General features: G+C 35.3%; 1 protein-coding gene across 3 annotated transcripts; it reads right to left on the reverse strand.

The window, feature by feature from the left end:
* On the reverse strand, positions 3,627–9,655 carry LOC109831791. 3 transcript variants are annotated; one of them, XR_002244555.1, is made up of 9 exons: positions 9,456–9,655; positions 8,250–8,362; positions 7,271–7,443; positions 6,890–6,983; positions 5,268–5,378; positions 5,061–5,150; positions 4,668–4,785; positions 4,394–4,458; positions 3,627–4,060 (listed from the first exon to the last, which is right to left on the reverse strand). XR_002244555.1 is itself a non-coding variant. In XM_020399225.1 (9 exons), the coding sequence occupies exons 1-9, from the start codon at positions 9,634–9,636 to the stop codon at positions 3,951–3,953; spliced, it is 1,023 nt and encodes a 340-aa protein (XP_020254814.1). In that variant the 5' UTR covers positions 9,637–9,655; the 3' UTR covers positions 3,627–3,950. The 3 variants fall into 3 exon arrangements, 1 of the variants encoding a protein (XP_020254814.1); XM_020399225.1 differs by having other exon boundaries at positions 4,668–4,753; XR_002244556.1 differs by lacking the exons at positions 3,627–4,060; positions 4,394–4,458 and adding an exon at positions 4,552–4,587.

The following is a 9,890-nucleotide window of genomic DNA, read 5'->3' on the forward strand; positions in this document are numbered from 1 at the left end:
CCGCTGCTATATAAATGGTCAAACTAGTTTGACCAAAATGGTGTTTTCAAAAATTTTTTGAAAAAGAAACACCATGGCATTGTGTTTTTTACAAAAACACAACAAAAAACACATTGATTACCAAACACACCCTTAAGTTTCAATTTTTGATGTAAAGAAATTGTCCTCATTATAGTGTTTTTCTGTTTGACTTTTATAACCTTTTCAAGCCAAATGAGCAACCACATATTAACTTCGGCTAAAATACCGGATTGACCTAAATAGTGACATCCATTTACCACTTTGGCCTAAAAAGTGACACCAACGATAATTTAATCTAAAAAATAACAAATCGGCGACAAATAAACTTTTCTGATCGTCTGAGATATTTTTAATAAAAAATTAAAGAAATTTTATATATAGACCACTCAAACTCTCATGATTTTTAAATTAACTCATCTCATTTCCCTAAATCTCTGAAATTTATGAAAAAACATCCTCTTTATCTACTATTTTCTTCCTCATTCCCACCATCTTCTCCATTCCCTTATTCTTCCTGTACCCTAACCTTCCCTCCTCGATCACTCCCTCTCCTATCTTATTTCATGGATTATCACATTTACTTTCTAATCTTTTTTACTCCAAATCTTTTTTACTCCAAATCCCCAACATCTCCTCCAATCTTTTTTACTCCAAATCCCCAACATCTCCTCCTCTCTCTCATTCCCTCTTCCTTCTTCTCCTCTTCCTTTCTCAAACTCTCTCTTCCTACTTGTTTCACCCACTCCCAACGCCCAAAATCAAACGTTCCACCACAAATCTTAACCTCGTTCCACCACAAATCTTAACCTCATACATCTCTTCTTTTCTTGCACTCTCTCTTCCTCCTTGCTTCCTTCTCCTCTTTCATCCTCCAATCATTAAAAAACCAATCTCCTTTAAGAGTGAAGATATGTGAAAGAAATGAGAGAGAATGATGACGATTGGGAAAAGAAAAGAATGAAAGAGATGACAAGAAGGATGAGGAAAAAGATGGTGAGAAGGGAGTGAGAGAGGAGTTCTTTTTACAAATTTTAAAACTTGAGGGGTTAAATTAGAAAATATGAGAAATTTAAAGGGTATATATACAAAACTCTTAATTTTCTTGCTTAAAAATCGATTCTGATGACCGAAAAGGTTTATTTGTCGCCAATTTATTACTTTTTAGGTTAAATTGTCGCCCGTGTCACTTTTTAGACCAAAGTGGTAAAGAGTTAGCAATATTTAGGCCAATTTGGTAATTTAGCCATTAAAGTTCTCTTTATTTCTGTAATTTCAAATATCTGCAAATTAACATTACTGTTGTTGTTGTTGTTATAAACATCTAAAAACCTTATATTACTATTTATAGTCAGTCGTATAATGAAAAGGAGATTCAAGTTTTTTTTAATGATTACAGTAATATGAAAGTCTTTTAGGTAAAATAATACATTATCATCAACTTGGATAGTAAAAAGTACAATAAATAAAAAAATGTCATAATTCCAGTCAATGTATCTGTTAATATGTGGCTATCTACACTTCACTTTGTGTACTTCCTACAATAAAAAAAACTCGCAACATTTCTCTTCTTTCAGTCATCGAAATATCATACTTAGCATCCATAATTGACTAAAATGATTTTAGACTTCGATTCAACTTTTAAATCAATTTAGGAGAAATTAATTTGTAAACAAAGAGATTCAACGTTAAGATCAATTTAGGATAAACTAATTTAGCATAGCAATCATGTGATTAATAATTCTAACAAAGTTTATTTTCCAAAAATACTAACGGTTGCATAACTGTGAAAGAACACATCCACACAAGTATTATAACCTAAGGCTTTTTTAATAGAAAGATAAATGATACAAATCCATGATTAATTGCTACAAATCCATGCTATTTTTGAATTAAATCAGATTTCATTATCTTGAACAAGAAGCATTTTGCTTGTTATCGCTCTATTGGTTACTAAAATGTGTCATGCAAATATTGCCCTATTGTCTTAATTCATAGCATATTGGGTTGGGGGAACCATGAGTACGCTTTCTTGATAACTTAAATGTGGATATATGTTTTCTCATCAATGAGTACACTTTCTTGATAACTTAAATTTGGATATATGATTTATCATGATTAGGTTTAATATGGATGATCAGTATTATTAATTTGGAGAGTAAAGTCCTTGTTATCTTAATCTTGTAATACAATACAATACATAGACTACACACGGGCTGAGGCGGGTCAATATTGGTCAAAATTTGGGTCAATATTAGTCAATATATGACAGTCCACTTTAATGTGTTTAGTACGCTCATGAAACACTGGATTGCAAGCAATTTGAATAGCACTTGTATTGTCACAGTAAAGAGGAACGAGAGAAGCAACTGAAGAAGATGGCGGGGCCAACGAATCTCAAGTTTGGTTCCTAGGCGATGTGTGCATTTTGTGCATTATTTAATAAGAAATTTATAACCCTTATAGTCAAATAAGTTCAACACTTGCTTTGTATAGTTTTTGAATATTAGAATGAGAGAGTAACGGTAAAGTAGGCAGAGAGAAATAAATATAGTAGATCATGAAATTTTACACATCTATCATATGATATTTCCACAAGGTTAGTGTAATGTAGGACACCTTTCGTTGACTTGATTCTGTTGAGCCCAGCTACAATCCATTTGACTGAAGTCGGTAGAAGGAAAAACCTGATGCTTGATTAATAAATTTAAATATAACGGAGGTTACATCTAGAAAAAGGAACAAAAAGTAAATAACCTCTGTTTGATTGTTTAAAGCATAGCTATAATTTGTTTAATTGGGTCTAGAATAGAAATGAATGCAATTCATGAGAATATGAAGTTTTATAATCCGTACCTCTCAAGCCTAATTTCAACCATCGAAACTATAATTTGTTTAATTGGGTCTAGAATAGGAATGAATGCAATTCATGAGAATATGAAGTTTTATAATCCGTACCTCTCAAGCCGTCATCCTCACCTCCGTCCTCAGCTTCCGTTTCCTCTCCATCTACGATCTGGCAGAGCGCCACCGACAACCATGACTCAGACAGAGCGCCGACAACCACGACACAGACCCCTCTACCGGTCGTTAACGCACTGAATAAGTATCCAATGGACATGTTCCATAGCGTCAAATGTAAACCGAAACTGTGTCCTCGGAATGAAAAATGTTTGTTTTCACGGTGACTAAGAGCATCTCCAACCCAACTCCAAAAATCCAAAATGGAGCAAAAACTGCACCAAATCTTCCTCCAACCGAACTGCAAATTCAGCGCCATTTTGATGAGGTGCTACAGTGTTGCGCCAGATTTGACGCAGCACTGTAGATATGGAGATTTTGGTTTTTTCCAAGTTTGCCCTTATAGTGTGTTATAACAAATCAAATATTCCAACTATATCCCATTTTATAGTTTGTAAATAAAATGAATATTCTTTTTGGTGTAAAATTTGGTGTAATGGTTGAAGATGGAATAGTGATTTGGTGTAAAAACTACACCAACTTGGTGTAAAAACTACATCATTTTGGGTTTTTGGGTTGGAGATGCTCTATAGAGCTCATTGTTAGGCTTTTGTTTTACATAGAAAAATGACATATTACTGCAGTAATTGAAGACTCCTGGAATGTCTCAGATTTCACAGGCAGGACTTAACCAAAAATTTGAGCTCTTCTATGTGAAACAAGGTCAATTTCCAATTCCCAATACAAGCATAAATTTTTAATTCATCATCTTCACCCAAATTACACATCAGCCTCTCCTCATCCTCATCCTCACCCTGAAAATAGAATGCTATACAAATCGGAACTGCCCAATTAAATGCGATCGTCGTCGTCGGTTTTTCTTCTGTTTTCTTCTTTTGACATGCAACTATGTTTCCTCTTCAAATTGCACCGTCAAATGTGCTCAGGATATAAACATCAGATCAACACACTCATTGCTTGAGCCCAAGAAACTGGGGAAAGCTTGCATATTTAGGCTCCCATCCGATTTCTGCTCGAGTCTTTGCGTTGTTCATCCTCTTACCCAGTGGACCATCAGTTCCTGAGGGTGCCAAGATGTTCATGAAGTTAGAACTTTTGAACGTTCAAATATAGGGTTAATTGCACGCAGACCCCTGTAGTACCTTCGCCCTGTAGTTTCGTAGTGCAGATAGACCCCATGGGTTAAATTCTTTCGACTCTTTTACCCCTCAGATGAACTCACTAATTTCACTCAACGGCCGAGGGCAATATCTACAAAAATTCCACCCCAGGGGTCTATCTGTAACAATGAAACTGCAGGGATAGCAAATGCAAAAGAATGATCCTGTCGGGGATCTGTGCGATTAACCCTAAAATTAGGTAATAAGAATAACACCACATGAAAGAATCATGCCTGTGAAAGCCTGAAACTCCTTGCTGAACTTTCCGCTTCGTTTCACACACTCCATTATTTCTTGCCTATATCAAGGGGAAAATAAACTCCTTGCTGAACTTTCCGCTTCGTTTCACACACTCCATTATTTCTTGCCTATATCAAGGGGAAAATATTTTCTTCCGCTTCGTTTCACACACTCCATTATTTCTTGCCTATATCAAGGGGAAAATATTTTCCATAAGTAACCGAAAGACATAATTGACAGTATATTGCGAAGAGAGGGAGAACAGACCGCGATAACGGATGGTCGTCACACCCTAAAAACGTTCGACCTCTCAAGTTTTTCTTCATGATTGCAATTGCGAGAGATGCAGCATCCTAGTATGCAAAATTGATGTAAATGTGTTTACCTGAAGATCTTGGATACAAAATACACTACTAAACACCACCCAGTTTTATAATGAATAGCTGTCTCAAGAAATAGACTTTTAAGCTGGTAATACGTTTGCTAGGACTCTAAAAATTAAGACGTAACTTTCAAGTAAAACCAAACTAAAATTTGACCACAACCTTTAATTTAAATGGCAAAGAAATGATTGAGCTAATTAAGATAGACAGTCTAGAGTATCCCTAATAGAAATCACCGTTCAATAATATAGACTAACTAAAAGATGAAAGTTGTCACCTCGTAGTGAATAAGATTGAGTATGTGATCTGGACGATAAGGAACCGTTCCTTTCTCCAACCAGTAAGTATGAGCTCCTCTGTCTTCTTTGTTTGCATCGTTAAAGAATACTGATATACTTCAACAGCTAAGAGATTTTATTTACAATCCTGTGATCCTAAATTCCACATAAGAACAGAAAACAGTGGAAAATTTTTAAAAGGATATGTAAAGGCCTGCTAATCTCAAAACGCAGCCCCCAATTTCCCCAACTACACTTTCTGCTCTCAAAAGGACATCTGTTCGAGGGCTTTTACCCATTGGCACGATGGGAGAATACTGCCAATAATATCATCAAAAGGTAAACTCAACCTAATTATATAGTTCTGGAACTATACAAACAGGTGTATTTTTCATTCTGATTATAAGGAGAATAGAAAAACAAAAATCAATTAGCATGAACTTCTTAGCACATATATTCATGAAATTTTAAATAAAATAATAATGAAGTTTAAGAGATCAGTCAAACAGAACTTTTTCGTAGAAAGGTAATGCAATCAAAACAGGGATAAAGAACCTTTGACGTAAATGCTTGCAGCTACTTTCAAATATCTTACAAATGTGATACATATCATAAAATTCAATGCAATATGCAGACGGAGTTTGTGGCAAGAGAAGAGGAAGATGAAGAAGAAATGGGGATAACATTCTCAAGGACAATGATGGCAAGGAGATAGGAATAATTATCTGATGTTGGACTGGTTTGTTGTCTTGGGACTATAAACTGGTCATTCATAAAACTAGTAATGTTCATGTTTGGCATCGTTGAATAAAGTGGCTTCATTCTGATTAAAATCTTGAGGCTATTGGACTTGAGCCTGTACATTTATGATTTACATATATGCATGTTCATCTATGAGCTTTTAGCATGTCTTCTTAGTCATGCCTTGCTCCATGAATTAAATTTGTTCATACTGTGATAAAACGGCTGTAAGCTTCACTATTGGACATGAGTTAATTTCTCCCATAGTAAATTTGTTCATACTGTGATAAAACGGCTGTAAGCTTCACTATTGGACATGAGTTAATTTCTCCCATAATAAATTGTATATATATGGAAATGATCGGCTGTAAGCTTCACTATTGGACATGAGTTAATTTCTCCCATAATAAATTGTATATATATGGAAATGATACATGACATATACCCGATTTGGCACTCAGCTGTGAAGTACAACTATAAATCCAATTTCACCGACATGATAGTTTTCATATTTATGATGTTGCGTTAGTTGAAATGTGCACGAACTATTAAGGTTAATGTGAGAACTTTAAAAACTTTCAGTCATTAATCTGGGTTAGTTGAAATGTGCACGAACTATTAAGGTTAATGTGAGAACTTTAAAAACTTTCAGTCATTAATCTGGCATAAGTCATAAATGGATGGCTGATTTGCTTAGATCTCAACTTTACAGCATAAATAATTTGAATGCAACAATTTGATATTGATCTAAACATTTAAAACTGCCAAAAACCACTTTTTATCACATTTCAAACATTATACACTGCTACACTAACAAACATTATAACACTTTTTTTTTTCACCTTGTGTTGATGCAAGAACAAAAGAATCTTAAGGGACGAGTTTGGTTTTTAAACATTGACTTAATGGATTTGAGTTTGAAGGATTTGGCTCCAAATCTTTCCGAAAATTCCCAGATATTATGAAAGTCCAAAAGAGTGGCTACTGGAGCTGGCAATTTACTTGTTTGAGCAGTGCAAAGCATCACAAGAACAAACATTTAATAAACGTTACCAGTTGAGCAATGAGTTTATATTAGATGTAACACCTCATCGCATAGTCCATTATCACTGCAATCATATACAGCAGTGCTTGAAGTAAACAAGAAACAACCTTCACCGCTCCATCTTAAAGCTGCCATTCTACAAATGTAGAAGTTCAGATTGATTAGTCGTTTTCATGAACTGCAATCATATGATCTACTAAATTTGGCTACAAACTGAAGCAACACAATGCATATTAACTACTGATTTCACAAATATATGAATCCCGTGCAAAATCAAATGGATTATCATCAATGGTTATTACTCGTTCGTGCTTATTCTACAGCAGTACACAAGGCTGCAATAGTTTCATGCTTTATTCTCCTTCCAAATAGTCAATAGTTTTTAACCACCTAGTTCTTTGCAAGACTTAATATAATTCTCACCTGATATCACCAGGATAATCTTCAGTTCTTGATGGAGGAGCACAGAAAATAACATAAGGAACCCGAGTATCTGTCAACATTCCCCTTAAAGATGGTTTTATCCCAACTTTGATCAATTCATCATGACGATCAGATGTCATTGTCTGTCCATAAATCTGAGAGTCTGGATGATCCTGTTAATAAGCAAGAGTAAGGGTAAAAGCGAAAAAATTGATGTCCAAAATATTTGAAGATTATCAAGCAAGAGTAAGGGTAAAAGCAAAAAAATTGGTAAAACAAAACTTCAGGTTTCAAAGAAAATGGCACATCTGCTAAAGGATAAAACCAAAGCTAACTCGAGCTAAGGTAATAGTTTAGCTATGTCATGCTGATAAACTAAAGTTAAATGCAGAGAATCTCAAGTCGTACGATGAACTCATAACATGTGTTCTTTATCTGAGCAACAAATCTCCAGCCCAAAGCACTCTAAGCATTTAATTACCTGCCAGCTGCTTACTGCCTTAACTTGTAGTCTTAATACAGGACTCCAAGCCGTTTAATTATCAACTAGCCACGGTCTTCAACCTTGATTCTCGCAGATAAAGCCTAGACTTGGATAAGAAGCATCAAAGCAAATATAATAAGACTTTGCTAATCACATTTTTTTCCCTCCTAGTGATCGCCAATGACAGCAAAAAAAACACCAATTTAAAATATATAGATCCTTTCCTTATTTTATAATCATCAACAATGTATCTCTCCTTTCACTGTGGTTTATTTTGTTTATTTGACAATACAATCTTTTATCAGGTTATCAACCAAATAATAATCATTATAGAAGGAGACATACGAAAGGAGAATTGTGAGTATGTTCATCTTGTCATCTCGCTATAGTAATTCAATCAGAAAAGGTACAAAATGGAAGGACCACAAATCTTTAAAGAAAAGAAACTAGATCATGCGTGAATATGTTTATAGTGTTAAGAAACTTGTCACAAACCTGCCTCCACTTTTCAGCAACCATTCGACCAAGAACACCTGGTCCTACAATCAGCAAGTCGCTCTCTCCTGTGACGCCAGGGTTTGGACTTTTCAATTCTGCATCAAATGTACCTGCATATGACATAGTATCATTTTAATCCTCTTGCAAATAATCAATTGAAGAGGGTCATGTTCCAGATTAAAATTAAAAAGAAAAAAATTACACAGTTTGCAGAGCAATTAAATTCTATTAGAAGGACAAAAAATCTATTTCACATGCATGCTACTTTATACTCATGGGTTCTTTTCTATATTGTATGACTTTAATCCTATGAATTTAGATTTTCTGTTATGTCCTCCTTTCAACTTAGGTGGAATATAATATTGCTTTCTCTCGGAATCTTTAAAAGTTCCACATAAATGGAGTTCTTTGTTAGCAAAGGATATGCTTGTGAAGTGGTGTCGCTCACAGGAGTTAAACAGAATTATTGCACTCTGCAAAGTAATGCTTTACGGTTAGATTTCCTTATTGACACCCAATCAAACTTTGATGGTTCTCCAACAATATTCAGTTTAGGCAATTAAAAATATTATCAATGTTGTTGCTCACAATTAAGTAGACCACCAAAAACTAGAGAAAATACATGTAAAACAATATTAATAATAAGTCCACCAGTAAGTAAACACCTAGCACCAACTGGACAAATCTAATATTCTCCTTTACAAGATCCAATCAAGGGATTACATTCTTTGTTCTTTTCCTCTTCCACTTTCTACTTCTTCTTTTTTCCCCTCGTGAAAAATGGAAATTAAGATAGAGAAAAACCAGGAAAAAAAAAACTCGAGAGTAAGTGATATCGAAGGCAATAAAACTGATTCATCATTAATTGACATTCCCCACAATGCATCATCCTCTCAAGGATAAAGCGACAGAGAGTCGACGGAGACGGTTGTTGTTATGTTATTCCAGAGAGGGGCTGCAACTAAAAATTTCAGGATAAAATTTTGCTGTTCCCATAATCCAACGACCCACAAATGGGCGTTCACACAAAATCCTAATCTCTAACACAACCCCACAAAGCCCAAGGCGGGGTTCCCCCAAAATCCAATCTTTAACATGCCCAAGTTCCCAAAATCCAACCTTTGGCCAAAATTCCTCCTAAATAATCAACCACCACATGAAAAATCGTCAAATTGGAGATAAAAAAAAAAGCGGGGCGCTGACCTTTGAGGGAGGGAGAGGAGGAGGAGGGCAGCACCATCGAGGCGAGGCCACGTTGACGCAGCGTCGATCGGAAGCCAACGGGGCCCTTTTCGAAGAATGGAAGGGATCGAGGGTTTCTTGGAGACTGAAGAGAGGGGGAGTGGAAGGGTCTAGGGATTGGTGAGGAGATTACGACTACCATCGAGAGGGATGTGGACGAATGCGGGCGGTTTGAAGATAAAACGGGGATATTTGTACTTGGAATATTTGCACATTGGTACGTACAATGTTATTAAATTAAATTTAAGGGGTGTAATTTTGATTAAACTACCACAATATAAAAAAAAGTTTTCTTTCAATATACACCCCAAAATCCATCGTTTGCAAATTTATCGCTTAATCTACGTAATTTGCTAATATTCTCTACATCTTTCACATTGGTTTTTTTACTACCCT

Source organism: Asparagus officinalis, chromosome 2, assembly GCF_001876935.1.
Source record: "Asparagus officinalis chromosome 2, Aspof.V1, whole genome shotgun sequence".
Taxonomy (NCBI): domain Eukaryota; kingdom Viridiplantae; phylum Streptophyta; class Magnoliopsida; order Asparagales; family Asparagaceae; genus Asparagus; species Asparagus officinalis.